At 54.6% G+C, this 18,364-nt stretch overlaps 1 protein-coding gene across 1 annotated transcript; it reads right to left on the minus strand.

The window, feature by feature from the left end:
* Positions 1-33: 33 nt before the first annotated feature.
* TULP1 (TUB like protein 1) lies at positions 34-14,089 on the minus strand. The gene is made up of 14 exons (XM_040983041.1): positions 14,043-14,089; positions 13,867-13,918; positions 13,386-13,476; positions 13,024-13,185; positions 12,533-12,667; positions 11,819-11,926; positions 11,618-11,738; positions 11,345-11,456; positions 8,275-8,445; positions 8,063-8,175; positions 7,141-7,255; positions 6,948-7,046; positions 4,018-4,189; positions 34-167 (listed from the first exon to the last, which is right to left on the minus strand). The coding sequence occupies exons 1-14, from the start codon at positions 14,087-14,089 to the stop codon at positions 34-36; spliced, it is 1,632 nt and encodes a 543-aa protein (XP_040838975.1).
* Positions 14,090-18,364: the final 4,275 nt, after the last annotated feature.

The following is an 18,364-nucleotide window of genomic DNA, read 5'->3' on the forward strand; positions in this document are numbered from 1 at the left end:
TGGGGGGTGGGGTGGCGCGCGGGGCGGCAGGGGTCACTCGCAGGCCAACTTCCCGTCGAAGCTGGAGAGAGCAATGGCGAAGGCCTGCAGGGCGCACAGTGGGTACCGGTAGTCGAGGGTGAAGGCGTCTTCCGCCACGCGGCCGAACTGTAGCACGATGTAGTCAGCTATGGAAGCCAAATGGGGAGCGACTGAGAACCCCCCTTATATCCCGGCCCTGGCAGGCAGAACCCTCAGAATTAAGGGGCGGGAAGAGCTTCTAAGCTTGCATTTGAGTCTTAACCTTCAGCCACCATCTCTGTACTCACCGCTCCCCCCTTATCTCACACAGCACCCCCATCTGTAGCTTTGCGGCTCCTCAGACCATAAGCCCCCAGGGCAGGGACCAGCTCTTACCACTCGTGCCCAGGGACATACCTCAAGCATGAAGCACTTTAGGACCCTGTCTAGGCTACCCAGGTTTTGTTCACACTGGAGATCTTGGACACAACTTACTAGCCCTCCTCCCCACTGCCCCCTTCCTGACTTCAGCGAGTGCTCCACTCCTATCCTGTCTCAGATCCAGGTTCCAAGTCCCAAACTCAACACCTCTCCCCTGCACCCCCATGGCAAGCTGCTGACCATACAACACCCCCAAACTACTGACCATAGGGCATCCCCAAACCCTGGGCTCCAGGACAGATGACAGCGGGGACCCATTCCTCGGGGGAAGTGTGGATGGCATGGCATGGACCCAACGCTATTAAGTCAGACCTAAGCCCTCACCTAGTGGGGACCCTCTTGTCCCAGATTACAACAGGGACGCTGCTGCTTAGTTGTGTTCTCTGTGTAGCTTGTTTCCCAAACTCCTTCAGGGTTGTCCTTTGGCCTTATTTGGGTAAAGATGGAGTTAGCCCTCAAGTGATTCCCTGCCATGGGTGCAGTGGGTTAAGCTGCAGCTTGGGGTTCCTCTTTTCCCATGCTGGAGTTCAGGTTTGGATCCCAGTCACTTCACTTTGGATCCAGTTCCCTGCCAAGGCAGCTGGCAGGGCAGCAGAGACTAGCCGGAGAGCTTCTCTCACTCTTGGCTTCTGCCTGGCCCAGCCCAGGTGTTTGTAGTATTTGGGGCCTGGAAGGTCTCTCTCATTCTTTCATCTTCTTTCAGATTAATTTTTTAAAAAAACTGTTATTTGCGGGCCCGGCGCGGTGGCGCAAGTGGTTAAAGGTCCTCGCCTTGCACGCCCGGGATCCCATATGGGCGCCGGTTCTAATCCCGGCAGCCCCGCTTCCCTTCCAGCTCCCTGCCTGTGGCCCAGGAAAGCAGTAGAGGACGGCCCAAAGCTTTGGGAACCTGCACCCGCGTGGGAGACCCGGAAGAGGCTCCTGGCTTCGGATCGGCATAGTATCGGCCCGTTGCGCTCACTTGGGGAGTGAATCATCGGACGGAAGATCTTCCTCTCTGTCTCTCCTCTCTGTATATCCGCCTTTCCAATAAAAAAAAAAAATAATAAAAACAAATCTTTAAAAAAAAAAAATAAAAAAAAAAAACTGTTATTTGAAAATCAGTTCTGAGGGGAGTGGAAGGACAGAAAGAGATCTTCCATTTCCTGGTTCACTCTCCAGATGACTGCAACAGCCTGTGGTGGTCTGGGCTAAAGCTAGGAGTTTCATCCAGGTCTCCCACATCCATAGCAGGGACCCAAAGACTTGGGGTGAGTTCTGCTGCTTTTTCTCAGGCCACTAGCAGGGAGCTGGATCAGAAAAGCTGCAGCCCAGACACGAACTGGTAACCATCTAGGATGCTGCCGTGGCAGGCAGTGGCCTTACTTGCTGCACCCACAATGCCACTCTTCAAATAAGAAATTTTTTTTTTTAAGATTTATTTTTTATTAGAAAGTCAGATTTACAGAGAGAAGGAGAGACAGAAGGATCTTTCATCCACTGGCTCATGCCCCAGTAGGAGCAGAGCCATTTCAGAGCAAGGAGCCATGAGCCTCCTCTGGGTCTCCCTTGCAGGTGCAGGGTCCCAAGTCTTTGGGCCGTCCTCCATTGCTTTCCCAGGCCACAAGCAGGGAGCTGGATGGAAAGTGGAGCTGCCGGAATTAGATAAATAAAAATAAATAAATAAAAATAAATAATAATAATAATAAAATAAAAATAAATAAATAAAAATAATAAATAAATAAATAAATAAATAAATAAAATAAAAATAAATAAATCTTTGCAAAAAAAAAAAAGACCCTCTCTGCTACAATTATGTTTATTTGTGGCCAGCATTGTGGCATGGTAGAAAGTCGCCTCCTGTGACGCTGGTATCTCACATGGATATCCACATCAAGTTTCGGCTGCTCCACTTCTGATCTAGCTCCTGACTAGTGGCTTGGGAAAAGCAACGGAGGATGATCCAAATGCTTAGGTTCCTGCACTCATGTGGGAGATCCAGAAGAGACTCCTGGCACCTGGCTTCAGAACAGTCAAGCTCCGGTCACTGCAGCCTTATGGGGAGTGAACCAATGGCTGGGAGATCTGTCTGTCTGTAACTCTGCTTTTCAAATGAATAAATAATAAATAAAAAGATTTACCTAGTTATTTGAAATCCAGAGTTAGAAAGGAGGGGAGAGAGAGATCTTTTCCACCACTGTTCATTTCCTAAATGGCTCCAATGGCCAGGTCAAAGCCAGGAGCTAAGCAGAGAATTGGATGGGAAGTGGAACAGGCACAGACTGGAAGCAGCTTAACCCATAGCACAACACCATAGCACTAGCCCTGACAATCATCTTTTTTTATATATAGATTTATTTTATTTTTATTGTAAACTCAGATATACAGAGAGGAAGATCTTCCATCTCTTCTGTCCCCAAGCAGCCGCAATGGCTGAATCTGTGCCTATCTGAAGCCAGGAGCCAAGAGCTTTTTCTGGGTCTCCTGAATGGGTGCAGGCTCCCAAGGCTTTGAGCGGTCCTTGATTGCTTTCCAGGCCACAAGCAGGGAGCTGGTTGGGAAGCAGGGCTGCTGGGATTAGAACCGGCGCCCATATGGGTTTCCGGCACATTCAAGGCGAGGATTTAGCTGCTAGGCCACCACACCAGGCCCCCTGACAATCATCTTAAGGAGTAGCTTTAAGAACCCAAGCACTAGGCCAGACAACCAGGATTCTAATCCCAGCTCTCCCTTTGACTAGCTGTGTGATTTTGAGGAGTTTACTCAGTCTCTCTGTGCCCTCCGTGTTTTGTTTTTTAAGCTGTAGAATGGGGATGGTAACAGCGACCCGCCACAGACTTGTGGGACAGGTTTAACACACTGAATGAGAGCAGTGCCTGGCAGCCGCGAAGCACTGTGTGTCTGCAGGTTATGTTCCAAGGGCCAGCACAGCTGCCTGGAGGAGCTGAGTGAGAGTACAGTCACCTCTGTACCATCTCCATCACCCTCCAGCACCATCTCACCCAGAATGCTCCAGGTTGCACTCCATGGTCTGACCAAATCAGGAAGCAGGTGTCATGGGTCCCAGGACACACACTTTGGGATGGACAGCTGAGGCTCCTGGGAACGGTGTCACAGCCAGAGAGGAGAAACTGACCCTAGACCCAGCACGGTAACCTGGTGGCTAAGGTCTTCGCCTTGCATGTGCCAGGATCCTATGTGGGCACTGGTTTGTGTCCTGGCTGCTCTGTTCCCTTTCGACTCCCTGCTTGTGTCCTGGGAAAGCAGTGGAGAGTGGCCCAAAGCCTTAGGATCCTGCACTCACATGGGAGATCTGGAGGAAGCTCCTGGCTTCACATCGGTTCAGCTCTGGCCATTGTGGCCACTTCGCGAGTGAGCCAGTGGATGGGGCATCTTTCTGTCTCTCCTCTCTGTAAATCTGACTTCCCAATAAAAATGAATAAATCTTTAAAAAAGAAGAATGTGACTTTGAGGTTAGGGTCAGGCTCATGAAAGAGAAAGAGGGGATGGTGGAAGCATGAGGGAAGGCCTGAGCCAGGGATAGAGTCCTGGGGTGGGGCAGAGGAGCAGCCCAAGCTGGGGCCCTTGGGTACTCACGGTCATCCGCATGGACGATCTGGAAGTTCTTGACGGAGGCTTGCGTGACGCGGCCTTGGAAGTTGAGTGTGTAGGAGCCGCTGTCTTCATTCCACACGGGTGGCTTGTTGTGTAGCTCAATGAGGCTCTCCAACGTCTTGTTCTGCCAGCGCACCAGCAGCCCATCACTGGCCTGGGGTCCCCCAACCGGGGGCGGGGAGATAGGGAGAGGACAGTCAGAGGCGGCCAGGGTGGCTCAGGACTGCCCACAGACCAGGCCTGGGCACCTGTGCACCTGTGCCCTGGCAGGTGTATGCAACCTGGGTCTGGATACCCATGAAGCACATGCCAGGGCGGCAGGCTGGCAACACACACATGTGTGAGTAGGGGGCTTGGTCTGCAGGATGCCAAGGTGGAGGGGTGGAAAATAGGCAAGGGACATCTGGCCCACAGCAGGCACTCACTGTTCCCCTTACTGAGTTGTTACTCTGCTGTCTGTTCCCTCCATTACAATGCCAACTTCAAGAGGTCAGGTCTTTGGGGTAGGCCTTGTGATGCAGTAGGGTAAGCTGCTGCTTGTGACACCAGCATCCCATGTCAGAGCAACAGTTCAGTCCCAACCACTCTGCCTTTGACTTGGCTCCCTGTTACTGTACCTGGAAGGCAGCAGAGGATGCTCCAAGTATCTGACCCCCTGCAACCCACTTGGGAGATCGGGGTGGAGTTTTGAGTTCTAGCTTCAGTCTGACCCAGACCCAGGTGATGCAAGCGTATGGGATGTGTGGAAAATAAACCAGCTAGTGGAAGATTCTCTCTCTCTCTCACTTTCTCTTTTAAGATTTATTTATTTTTATTGGAAACTCAGACTTACAGAGAGAAGAAGAGATAGAAAGATTTTCTGTTGGCTGGCTCACTCCCCAAGTGGCTGTAATGGCCAGAGCTGAGCCAATCTGAAGCCAGGAGCTTCTTTGGTCTCCCACCTGGGTGCAGAGTTTTGGGCCATATTCCACTGCTTTCCCAGGTCATAAGCAGGGAGCTGGATGGGAAGTGGATGATAGGAACTGGCACCCACATGGAATCCCAATGCTTACAAAGGGAGAATTAACCAGTTGAGCCATCATGCTGCTTTCCCCCACCCCAACTAAATATACCTTTAAAGGAATTTAAAAAGATGGCAGATCTCTGTTCTGTCCTGTATATCCTGTGGGTGCTGGAATAATACTTGGTGCTCAGCATGTGTCTATTCAGCCCATGGCACCATAGGCACCCAGGAGACCCTGGGGGATGGCCACAGGCTGGCCCTGGTCATGGGGATGCTCCAGTCCTCCTGGGAGCCCCAAGGCGCTCATGGTTGATCTTGGGCAGGTGGACAGGTAAGTGATGGTGAAAATATGCTGGAAGGAGAGCTTCTGAGAGGAAGGGGCCGGGTCTGCGGGGAGGTGGGAGAGTGGGGGCTGTCTTGTTTCCAACTCTCACTGATGGCTGAAAATGAAGTCTGTCACGGTCACCTCCCGCAGGGCTTTGGGGCCCCACAGCTGGTTGGGATGTCTCCACCTTGAGCTTGTGGGAGCCTGGATCTTCCCACCTCTCCCACTGCACTGACATGGACAGAAGGAGATTTGTATCCATGCAGCTGTGCCTCAGTTTCTCTGCATGGGGCATCGTGGGGTTCCCTAAGTTCATGGCACATGCAGTGTTATGTCAAGCGGGTCCTGCTATTACTGTGATGACCAGGGTGTTGTTCTCAGCCCCTACTGCAGAATCCTTGCATCATAAATGAACGTGACAGAAGGCGCCGTTGGCTGATGGCAAAACCCAAAGTGGCATTGGGCGCTTCTTGTCACGCCCAGCTGGGCAGGTGATGCTGGTTTCAGAGGACTTGTGTGTGCTTTTCCAGGCATGGAAAGAGCAGATGAGGGACCTACAGGCAGGGCAAACCTTCCAGGTCAGCCTGGCCTCTGATGGCGGTGTGACTTTCCAGTGGGAAGGATGTGTGATCAGCTGACAGGCGTATTATTTTTCATTTTTAAATGAGTAAAGTGACATCAGTCTGCTATGAGCACAGGGCGTGCAGTCATTACCTCTCAGAACTCCCGGGCCCACTCCACCTGCCGTGTCCGGGAGCAGAGTGCCATGGCAGGGGGCGGGCATGGCTATGACCACAGCCACACACAGTGTGGCCACACCCTGTCTACCTCTGCACTTGACACACATACAATGTTTGCCTTTAAAAGTCCTTCATGCCACTCCCTTGCTCAAGATTCTGTTGTGGCTTCCCATCTCTCAGGGAGTAAAAAGTAGCTGGTAGATGGCCCTGTCTACCCCTGGCTTCCTTCTGACCTCGCCTTCCTGCAGCCACACCTTGCTCCTCAAGCCCACCGGTCTCCCTTCTGCCTTTGCAATGGCTATGCCTGCCACCCTGCCAGGTCCAGGCAGGCTCACTCCCTCCCCATCAAGACTTCATTGCATCTCCCCATGTCTCCCTTCTCGTACACCCAGTGTGAGCACTGACGACTTCTCTCCTGCTCTGCACCTCCCCAGCCCCCACAGGGACTGTCTTGTTGTGTCCCACTGATGGGTTTCAGGTGCCTGGAAGTAATGAATGCTCAGTACATGTGTGTTCAATGAGTGCATGAATGGTTGACTTGATTCAAGCGTGTGAAAACCAAAAATCCTATTGTGGCTATTTGAGCAAATTCAGTGACAAAAGTTCAGGCTGTTCCACCAAGAGCCAGAAAGCACTGTGGTACAGGGATGCGCTGGGTGGGGTGTGTGTACGCGTGTGTAGTATGTAGAGGGTCAATGTGCAGGGATGTGTGTGTGTGTGTGTGTGTGTGTGCATGTGCATGTAGGGGCTGAGCACACTGTTGTCTCTGGGGAGTGCAGCCCTCACCCCCTGCCTCCCTGCAGTGGGCCACACAGAGCACAGGACCCTCAGGGGTGGGGCTCACGTTTCGGGGCCGGATCGGGACCCTCTCGTTGTCCATATTCATGCCTGGAATGATCACTGTCATGCGTCGGGGACCGCGGAATCCCAGCACGTTAGTTTCCTGGAAAGGAGGGGCTTGTTAGGGAGAGGGGCTGCTGTGCAGGCGGGCAGGGGACAGCAGAGCTGGGGGCACGGGGAACAGGAGGGGGCCTCACGTAGATGACGGCTGCCAGCTCCTGCCGAAGGCTCGCTACGTCTGCACTGCTGCCTCCACGCTGCGGGTTCCGCCCATTGTCAAAGACGGTAAAGCGATTCCCCAGGAGGTTTGACCTGCAGGCAAGGGGAGGGAGACTAGAGGCCAAGCAGGCTGTGAGCTCCTGTGTCAAGGGTGAGACCTGAGCAGTGAACATCCCATACCCTAAGGGACAGCATTCAAATCCTAGTCCCGGCCCCTACAAGCTGTGTGACTTTCAGTGAGTAACCCCAACTCATGGAGCCTTGACTTCACCATCTATCAAATGGGTACAGCAACAACATTTCTCTCATTTGAGTGGTAAAAGGATTAAGTGAATTCATATTTGCAAGTTGGGGTGGGTGATATGCCACGGTAGTTAAGTCGCCTACATGCCATATCCGAGTGCTGGCTGGAGTCCAGTACTCCACTTCTGATCCAGCTCCCTGCTCACGTGCACCCTGGGAGGCAATGGAAGTGGCCCAAGTGCTCAGGCCCCTGCAGCTATGCGGGAAACCAGGATGGAGTCCCAGGCTCCAGATTTCAGTCTGGCCCAGCCCCAGCTATCGCAGGCTTAGAACTCTGCCTGACACAAGCAGGCGCTGTCACTTGCATGAACAACAGAGGGACGTAGCTCGGGCACCTTCCCCCTGTGCCTCTGCCGGGATGACTGGATGACAGCTGTGCTGAGGGGCTTCTTGATTACCTACTGTGTGCTAGGCACTAGGCAGTCGACCATGAGCCAAACAGGTGTGGACTCCTCCCTCATGGATGGAGCTTATGCCCAGTTGCCGGCGAGGTTCCTGGGTCAGCCACGTGGGCCTCCCCCTCATGGTCCTCCCCCAGGTGCTGGCCCTTTTGCTGACCCCCCCGCCCCCCGCTTCATTCCTCCTAGTCTGGCCCACCTCAGCTTCCCGATGAAATTCTCCCCTCCTCGAGACAGATTGGTGGGGTCGCTGGAGATGAGGTAGTTGGCGGTCTTGCTCCGTTTCCGTTTCCTGCCAGCCAAGAGGAACACCTGGAGAGAAAGAGAGGCAGGTAAGAAAGACAGCATGAGAACATGGGGTGAGGGGCTGGTGGGGGGCAGGTGCACTTCCCCAGCCACCTCTCTGCCTACCTTCTTCTCCGTGTCCAGGTGCAGAAAGTAGGAGGGGTACATGCCCCGATCCATGCCCTTCTTGTCCCTGGTCAGCCGGCAGCGCACTGTCCGGCCCTGGGGTGCGGGGCGTAGCACAAACTCCTGAGGGTCATCCACCTCCACGGGGGGAGACACGGGCCTCTCTTCCTTCTGTGTAGAGCAAGGGGTGAGTTAGCCTGGAGCACTGGCTTCCCCGCCCCAGCAGGTCATGTGCTGGGACACAGGTAGGGCAGGACCATTCACTACCTTCTATGTGCAGGGATCCCCTCTGCCCCCCACCTCTCCCAGCAGCCCAGCACGCCCCTTCTGGGGCTCATTGGAGCTTTGCTCTGTGCTTCAGCTCATGGGCAAAGGCCCGAGCTCTGGAGCCCGTCTGGGTTCCAAATCTGGTCCTGCCACCACCTGTCCTATTTCCATCTTAACCACACTGTGACTCAGTTTTGTTCCTCTCAGAAATGCATATGGTAAGGCTGGCAGCCTGGGACAGGCCTCCCTGAGTTTCAGATTGTCGCCAACATTCCTGAAAACCTCACAGATGTGGCCCATGGCTCTAAGTACTTTCCAAGTTTCATCCTTTTTCAGGCCCGGCAATACGATTTTTCCCACTGTTCAAGCGAGGCAGTTAAAGCTCAGAGGAGTAAAGTGGCTGGCCTAAGCTCACACAGGTGGCACAAGGCAGAGCTGCGCTTAGTGCTGTCCAGCGTATCAGAGCCAAAGCCTTCCTTCTCTGGGGACACCTCTGTGCTCCCAGCGTACAACAAGCCCATAAAAGTCTTGCTTATGTCTATGATTCTTATTTTTAAATTTTATTTTGATTTGAAAGGTAGAGTTTCAGATACAGAAACAGAGAGAAAGAGAGAGAGAAAGAGAGAGATCTTCCATCTTCTGGTTTATTCCTCCAACGGCCACAACAGCCAGAGTTGGGCTATTCTGAAGCCAGGAGCCAAGAGCTCCTTCCGAGTCTCCCATGTGGGTGCAGGGGCCCAAGGCCTTGAGTCATCCTCCACTGCTTTCCTATGCAATCACCCGGGGAACTGGACTGGAAGTAGAGCAGCCAGGATATGAACTGGTGCCCATAGGGGATGCTGGCATTGTAGGCAGAGGATTAGCCTGATATGCCACAGCACTGGTTCATTTCCCCCAAAAGCTGCAATAACAGGAGCTGGGCCAGCCTTAAGCCAGGAGACAGGAGCTTCTTCAGGGTTTCTTACTTCAACCCTGCTTTCCCAGGAGCATTAACAAGGAGCTTCATGGGAACTGGAACCAACACCTGTATGGGATACCAACATCACAGGTAGAGACTTAACGAGCTATACCACAGAACCGGCATGACTCTGAATCTTAGCATGCAGCAAACACCCAAGGACTGTGGGGGCCAGCTTTCCCTGATCATTTCTGCTTCTGGAGGTTTCTCCACCCAATCCCAGTCTGTGGGCTCTGGTGAGGTCCCTTTTCATACCATATCAGGCCTGGCACTTCAAGGCTGCATCATAATGGGTGCAGCTTCTGCCTGGCTCTGTGTTCCAGGTCCCGAAGCCATTGGCTGCCATGCCCAATGGTGGGAAGGAACCGAGACCTGCAGCCAACAGCTGGGGCGGTGAGACAGTCCCTCCATTTCCAGTCATTCCCAAGATGACAACAGCAGCCTTGCTGACCTCACGTGAACAACTCGAGCCAGAACTACCCTGCTCAGCTGCTCCCAGAGGCCCAAGTGGGGGCTGGAGTGGTAGCAGAGAGGGTAAGCTGCAGCCTGTGATGCTGGGCTGGCATCCCACATCCGATCCTGCTCAGCCCTGACTGTTGAGGCTGTTTGGGGTGTGAACCAGCAGATGGAAGATTCTGTTTCTCCCTCTCTCTGGTAACTCTGCTGTTCAAATAAACATAAATCTCAAAAGAAAAAAAAAAGGTGCAGAGATGAACTGTTTGCTGTGGACAGACCCTAAGCTTGGGGGTGCTTTGTTATATGGCCAGGCATAGCGAGTACATGAATGAATAAGTACTCTTCCTTTTGCTTTTACAGACAGCTCAGTAACACCACTGGCCGCCCTGGTAACGCCCCTTGGGCTCTCAGCCCAGCTCTCCCCACAGGGGCCAGCATGCCCTGCAGCCCGGGCCTGGCCTTTCAAAGTCAGATGCTATTTATGAACCACGGGCAGCCCTGGGGTGCGCGTGAGAGAGGGGAGGCCGGTGTGGACAGCAGGGCTCTTGGCCCTGGGGGCAGGCGAGACCATCTCTTCTCCAGCCCAGGCTGCTCCAGAAGAAACTTGGGAAACACACAGCTATGCTTGGAATGTGACCTGAGGAAAGCTAGAACTGATCCCAAAGCTGCGGCAGCTGGGCAGCTCAAGGCCTGTGGGTCTGCAGGCGGCCCTGCAGCTACAAGCCCCTCCATCTCCTCCCTGGGGTGGGGGATTATCAAATGGACTTTCCGTTTGCACATACATTAGCACCCGGTGAACTCAGTTAATGTGAGTCAGTCCTGCTCCTGTACAGACCAGCCAACCCCTAGAGTGGAGACCCTAGTCCTGCCCCGTGGTAGCCTCTCTCTCCTGCTCGCCCCTGCTCCTATGGGCAGGGCCCACAAATTTCCAAGATCCAACAACCTCTTCCGAAACTTAGGGGATGCCCAGTGGGCTCCAGGTAGAGCCAGGAGGGTTCCGACAGCCAGAGCTGAACCCCTTGGTTGCTGGGTGGGGGCGGAGGGTTTGAGTGGGAAGCTCAGGACAGTAGCACAACGTGCCTAAAGGTGCCTTGGTCTGCATGCTCCACTTTCCGTGCGTTGGTAGGGACCTCTTTGGGTGTGTGTGTCATGGGGTGACAGGGGCATCTGTGTCTGTGTCTGGTGATTACCCACACAGGGGAGTCCTCAGACACCTACCGAGGTGGCCAGCTCTAGCTGGTGACCCCACAAACGCCTCTCCTGATCTCCCGAGGCTGGTGGTTTGTCCTCACAGCCTGTCACAGAGGCCAGTCCCACTCCCAGGGCCTCGGGCCCCTCCGCCAGCCCCCGGGGCACTCAGGCCCTGGTCCCACGGCCCTCACCCCCCACAGCCCTCACCTTTTTGCCTTTTCCTTTGGCTCTACCCTTCTGATTGCTGTTCTTGGTTGCCACAGCCGCAGCCTCCTCGTCCTCACTGTCTTCCTCCTCCTCCTCTTCCGGGCTCTTGGGCATATCTGGGCATGGAGGGAGAACCAGGGCTGTGGTCCTTCTGCATGCCCATGACAGGTCACCTACACCCACGCTGGGGGGCGTGGTCACACATCTACCTACCTATGTGAGACCCAGGCAGCCCGGGAGTTTCCCCTAGAGGCACCCCAGCACCCACCTTTCTTCTTTCCAGCTCTCTCAGTGGAGCCACTCTCTCCGACCAGAAACAAGGCCGCAGGGCTCTTCTTCATGGCTGCCGGGCTGGCTGGGGGGTCCTTGTCAGCCTCCCCGGACCCTGCAGATGTAGGAGTGACAGGCCACTTTCTCCCCTTCCCCGGCATCCCCAAGGTCCTGCTTCCCTCAGGTCCAGCTCACCTTTCTTCTTGGTCTTTCTCATTTTCGTCCCCTCCCCGGCTGAGGCTTCCTTCTTCTTAGCACGAAGAGGTTTCTTTTTGGTCACCAGCTCAGGGCTTTTTGTGTCTCCTGGACAGGGAGGACGGGGTGGGGCAGGACCAAGAAGGAACCTATGGTGGCTCATCCTCTGATTCCCGGGGTCACCTAGGGCCTCATCAAGGCTCTGGACCAGCCAGGAGCTGAACCAGCTGCTACCCAATGGGTGAAGGAGAATGAACAGACACCAGGCTTTCTCTGCCTCCTGTCCCCCACACAAGGACCTGCTGTGGAGATGGCACTCTCCCCTCCACCCTAGGCCCAGGTTCCCCGGGGGCTCGTGTAGACTCCAAGCAGAGTGACTGGGGGTACCTGGGGGTGCTAAGCTGGCTTTGGGGAGGGTGTCAGACGGTGGCCCAAGTCCTTGGGTTCCTGCCAGCTCTAGGAAAAACCCGGATGCAGGTCTAGGTTACTGCTGTGACCCGGCCCAGTCCGGATTGCTGCTGGCATTTGAGGCAGTGGGTGGAAGGTGTCTCCTCATCTCTTTGTCTCTGTCTCTCCATATTTCAGAATGAAAATATTTCCTTGCTCCTAGCCCTGGGTGACCTCAGGGGGTCCCTGCCTGTGCACTAGCAAGGACAGGGGCTGTGCTGGCTGCCAGGGGGTCCCCGCTGTGCACCCCACACCCAGTGCGGCTACCCTGGGCCTTAGCCTTCCTCTCCTTGGGTGCCGCAGAAGTCTTCTCCCTGGGGGGCCTCTTGGGAGGTTGCTCCTCATCAGCATTCCCGTTGTCATCTTCTTCCTTCTCCTCTTCCTCCTGCTCCTCCTCCTTCTCTGCTGTAGATAGAAACCCTTCATAATGGGGGACAGGGCTTGGGTGGCCACCCTCCTTTTCAGGAAGCCCAGTCCCTCCAGATTGTTGGGAAGTGGGAGTACCTGGGGCAAGACAGGGAGCACTGGCACCTTGCTGGCACCCTGGGGAGGAACCCCTCCACCTGCCACCTGCCCCATCTCACTGCACCCACTTGGCTTCTCCTGCCCACCTCTAACTTTCCATGCTTCAGCTTCCCCATCTGTAAAATGGAGAAGGCGCCAAGCGACTCCACCAAGTTCCTAAACTTGGTCCTTCGCATTGCCCCTGCTCCAATGCCTCTCTGGGTGGCTTGCCAGCCCCCCTCTCAGCCTCTCACCGTCTTTGGCACCTGGAGCCCGGGCTACCAGGAAGGTTTCCCGGGGGTCCCGCTTCTTGGCCTCGGGGTCTCGGAGGAATTTAGTGTAGATGCTCCGCTGGGGCCCACCGGGCTGCGCGGGGTCGGGAGCAGGTTCCTCCCGCAGACGCCCACTCCGCCCCGCTGAGTCGATGCGTGCATGGAGGAGGGGGTTCAGGTGGGGCCCCCGGGGTCGGTGTGAGGGTGGTGGAGACAGCCCAGGATGCAGCGCTCGCTCGGTTCCTCCCTCTGCCCCCCAGGGGTGCTCGGATTCTCCCGGGGGTCCCATACCCTGTGCCCCCCCACCCCTCTCTCCTTCGCGTTCCTACCACCTCCCCGCCCACCTCCAGCTCTCCGAGGCTTGGGTCCCTGGGCGCCGGGGGATCTAGGAGCCTCGCTCCTCTTCTTCTTCAGCTTCTGCCCAGCTGCGGGTCGCTGCAGGATGGCGGTCAAGGAGGAAAGGGGGGCTCCGAGGGCTGCCCGCCACCCTCTAATCCCTTGAGCCGCCAGAAATAACCGCAGCTTATCCGGAGGGCGCCTACAGCCCCCTCTTCCTTTGCACTAACAGGACTCCCATTCCTCGGTTGTCCTCCTGGCCCCAGAGCCCCGATTCCTTCCACGGAGCCTCATGCCTGTAAACATCGCCTCCTCCATGCCCGCCACCCACCCGGGAAAAAAAAAAAAAAAAACACCTCGAGTCACACAATTGCCGGACTCCTGGCGCGTGCGCCCTCACCCAGCATCCCTCCCCTTCCCCGGCGTCCTGAGGGATTGAGGGGCGTAGGGGGGGGACCTCGTTCTGCCTCTCCCAAGGGAGTGACAAACCTGCTTGGGGCGCCGCTCAGCCTCCGGACTGGGACCTTCCTCCTCGTGCCCACTAAGAGTGGAGAAGAAGTGACCTGCCTCTCTCCCCGCTCGTCCTTCCAACCCCGCGCCCTGGGTTATTCCTGGGGTCCGGGGGCGGGTGGCGGGGAAGGAAGGCTGGAGAGTGGGGGTCCCACCTGTCCGAAGCCCACACCTCCCGGAGGGCGTCGTCGTGCAGCGGCATCGTGCCGTCGCCTGGGGCACCGCGGCTATGGCCATCGGTCTGGCCAGCGCCCCAGCTAATCCCGGCTCAACGCTGGCTGCCCCGCCTCACCCCGTCCTGGCCGCCTGCGGGGCTGCCGCCGCCCCCCTCAAGCCGGGGCCAACCTAGGGCCGCACGAAGGGGCCTTCTGCTGTCACAGAGGCAAGGGGAGAAAAGAGGTTGTCGGCCGTGGGAGGGGAGTTGAGTTGATGGAAAAAGTTCACGAATGAACATGCATGAAGTTCAAATTTTCTTGGGCCAAAATGCAGGTATTTTTAAATTCTAGTTTCCACTACCTTGGTGTTGAGTCTGTGACTGAAAGATGTTATGTGCAAGTAATTCATAAACAAATAGGCCTGTGGGTCCTGCATGATGGCTTAGTGGCTAAATCCTTGTCCTGCCTGTGCCGGCATTCCATATGGACTCCGGTATCCCATACGGGCTCCGGTTCATATCTCGGCTGTTCCACTTCCCATCCAGCTCCCTGCTTGTGGCCTGGGAAAGCAGTCGAGGATGGTCCAAAACCCTGGGACCCTGCACCTGCGTGGGAGACCCAGAGGAGGCTCCTGGCTCCTGGTTTGGGATCGACTCAGCTCTGGCAGTTGTAGTCACTTGAGGAATGAAAGAGCAGATAGAGGATCTTTCTGTCTCTCCTTCTCTCAGTATATCTACCTTTCTAGTAAAAATAAAATAAACTGAAAAAAGAAAAAATAGCCCTGTTCCAAGGGGGGGGGGTGGTTTGCTGGATAAGGGGTCCTGCAGGTTTTGGCATGGGCTTGGAGACCAGTGAGATCATGTCTGGCGGTTGATGTCACCAGGAGCAGGTGCCCAATCAGGGGTCCTGGGAGCTTCTGGAAGTTGGCTTTTAAGCTGAGTAGAACCCTCAGGGGAGGAGCAGAGTAGGGAGAGAGATGATTAGCTCCCAGGAAAAGGCTTGGGGTGGGTCTGGGGAGATGAATGCCCTTGGTAGCTTGCGCAGCCTCTCTGTTTAGGAGCAGGTTTGAGTGTGAGGTCGGTGGTGTCCTACAGACTGTGCACACACAGTAAGCACTCAGTGAAGTGTCACCCTGCGTCCCCTGCTGCCATGCCTCTGTCTGCCCAGCGGAGAGGACCAGACTGTTGGTTGGGGCTCCGTTTTTGGGTGAATGCGTTCTTGGTCTTGGGAGTCCAGTGGGGCAGGCTGGGCAGAGATGCTGTCAGCTCCGTTTTGTAGGAGGTGATGTTCAGGCCCTGGGAATGGATGCGACCTGCTCCGTGGCAAGTGGGGCACAGTTGCTGGGTCCAAGCTTAACCTGAATCTATCTCCTGTCAGAGTGCTTGCTTCTCATCTCTTGGTTTATTTTAAAAAAGATTTATTTATTAAAAAATATTGATCCAGGGCCCGGTGCGGTGGCACAAGTGGTTAAAGGTCCTCGCCTTGCATGCCCGGGATCCCATATGGGCGCCGGTTCTAATCCCGGCAGCCCCGCTTCCCTTCCAGCTCCCTGCCTGTGGCCTGGGAAAGCAGTGGAGGACGGCCCAAAGCTTTGGGACCCTGCACCCATGTGGGAGACCCGTAAGAGGCTCCTGGCTTCGGATCGGCATAGTATCGGCCCGTTGCGCTCACTTGGGGAGTGAATCATCGGATGGAAGATCTTCCTCTCTGCCTCTCTCTCTCTCCTCTCTGTATATCCACCTTTCCAATGAAAAAATAATAAAAATAAATCTTTAAAAAAAATATTGATCCATTTTTATTGGAAAGGCAGATTTATGGAGAGAAGGAAAGAAAAAAAGCTTTCATCCACTGCTTCACTCTCCAAGTAGCCACAACAGCTGGAACTGAGCCAATCTGAAGCCAAGAATCAGGAGGGTCTTCTGGGTCTCCCATGTGGGTACAAGGCCCCAAGGCTTTGGCCCATCCTCTACTGCTTTCCCAGGTCACAAGCAGGGAACTGGATGGGAAGTGGAGCAGCTGGGACATGAACTGGCACCCATGCAAGATGCCAATAGCTGAAGAATTAGTCAGTTGAGCCCTCACATGGCCCCTCCTGGCTCATTTTGTAGAGATGCTGGATCACGGAAATGAAAGTTGAAGGAAGCAGTCATATTTTTATTATTTAAAAAATGTTTTTACAGTGGGAGGACAGAGACAAAGATCTCTGTCTGCCTCATTTCCCAAACTCCTGTAACAGCCCCAGAGCTGGGCCAGGCTGAAGTCCAGAGCCTGCAACTCCATCAGGCTTCCCGTGGCAGTGGCAGAGAACCAAGCGCTGGAGCTGCCACCTGCTGCTTCTCGGGGTGGGCGTTAGCAGGAAGGTAATCAGAAGCAGAGTTGCCGGGATCCAGACCCAGCACTGCAATTAGGGAGTCCCAAACAGCATCCTACACCACTGGCCAGATGCCTGATTCAGCAGCCAGACTGCACCTCTCTTTACTTCCTTGGTCTGCCTGATACAAATTTGCCATAATCAACCTTTTTTTTTTCTTTTTTTAAAAAAGATTTACTTATTTATTTATTTATTTTGTTGGAAAGTCAGATATACAGAGAGAAGGAGACAGAGAGGAAGATCTTGCATCTGATGGTTCACTCCCCAAGATGCCACCACAGCTAGAGCTGAGCCAATCCAAAGCCAGGAGCCAGGAGCCTCTTCCAGGTCTCCCATGTGGGTGCAGGGTCCCAAGGCTTTGGACCATCCTCGACTGCTTTCCCAGGCCACAAGCAGGGAGCTGGATGGGAAGTGGGGCTGCCAGGATTAGAACCAGCGCCCATATGGGATTCTGGCATGTTTAAGGCAAGGGCTTTAGTCGTTAGGCCACCGTGCCAGGCCCCTTTCTTTTCTTTTTTAAAGATTTATTTATTTTTATTGTAAAGGCAGATTTATGGAGAGAAGAAAATACAGAGAGAAAAATCTTCCATCTGCTAGTTCACTCCCCAAGTGGCTGGAGCTGGGCCCATCTAGAGACATGAGCCAGGAGCTTCTTCCAGGTCTCCCACATGGCACAGGGTCCCAAGGCTTTGAGCCATCCTCTGTTACTTTCCCAATCCATAAGCAAGAAGCTGGATGGGAAGTGGGGCAGCCAGGACATGAACTGGTGCCTATAAGGGAAACTGGTGCTTTAAGGTGGAGGATTAGCCTGTGAGCCATTACGCTGGCCCCCATAATTAACCCTTTACAACATTACTTCTGTTACCTCCTTTGCTCAAAAGCATTCATTGGCTCTAAATATTATAGAAAAACCAAGTTTAAGCATATTGGCTTGAAATTCAAGGCTATCTGCAATTTGGCCCCATCTATCTTTCTAGTAATTAATTTTATTGGAGAGACAGAGAGAGATCTCCCATCCACCCTAATGGCTGGGACTGAGTTGGTGAGTAGGGTGGACCCTTTAAAACACTAGCAGGAGGGGGCCCGGCGCGGTGGCGCAAGTGGTTAAGGTCCTCACCTTGCACGCCCAGGATCCCATATGGGCGCCGGTTCTATCCCGGCAGCCCCGCTTCCCTTCCAGCTCCCTGCCTGTCGCCCGGGAAAGCAGTTGAGGACGGCCCAAAGCTTTGGGAACCTGCACCCGCATGGGAGACCCGGAAGAGGCTCCTGGCTTCGGATTGGCATAGCATCGGCCATTGCGCTCACTTGGGGAGTGAATCATCGGATGGAAGATCTTCCTCTCTGTCTCTCCTCTTTGTATATCCGCCTTTCCAATAAAAAATAATAAAAATAAATCTTTAAAAAAAAAACACTAGCAGGAGGCTGAAGTCTGATGCCCAAGCCTGGTGTGGAGGCCAGGCATGCTGACGTGGGCTTCTCACCCATGTCCTAACCCTGATGCTAGAGGCAGACCCTGCTCTCCACCAGCCAGGGGCTTCCTGGCCCCTGGGCACTCTCCCTGCTCCTCCTCCACACCTCTGCTCAAGCTGGTGCCTCCTGCTCGCCCTTGCTGTCCTACAACACTGTTCAGCATGAGCCATCATCCAGTCCCTGCCTCCAAGAGCCCTCAGTCCTCCCCTGCCTCTGAATGTACAACATGAATAACTTCTATTTTTGAAAACGTGTAATTGTTTTCATCTACCTGAGGGTTACAGCAAGAGATGGGGACGAGGAGAGAGATCTTCCAACTTCCAAATATTCACAATAGGTAACGGTGGGCCGGGTGAGATCAGGTGCTAGGACCTCCCTCTAGGCTTTCCATGTGCATAGCAAGGCGCCCAAGAACATGAGCCATCATCTGCTGCCTTCCAGATACACAAGCAGGAAGCAGAACAGCTAGGACTGGACCTGG

This window comes from Ochotona curzoniae, unplaced genomic scaffold, assembly GCF_017591425.1.
Source record: "Ochotona curzoniae isolate NIBS_2020 unplaced genomic scaffold, NIBS_Ocur_1.0 contig_3819, whole genome shotgun sequence".
NCBI classification, from domain to species: Eukaryota; Metazoa; Chordata; class Mammalia; order Lagomorpha; family Ochotonidae; genus Ochotona; species Ochotona curzoniae.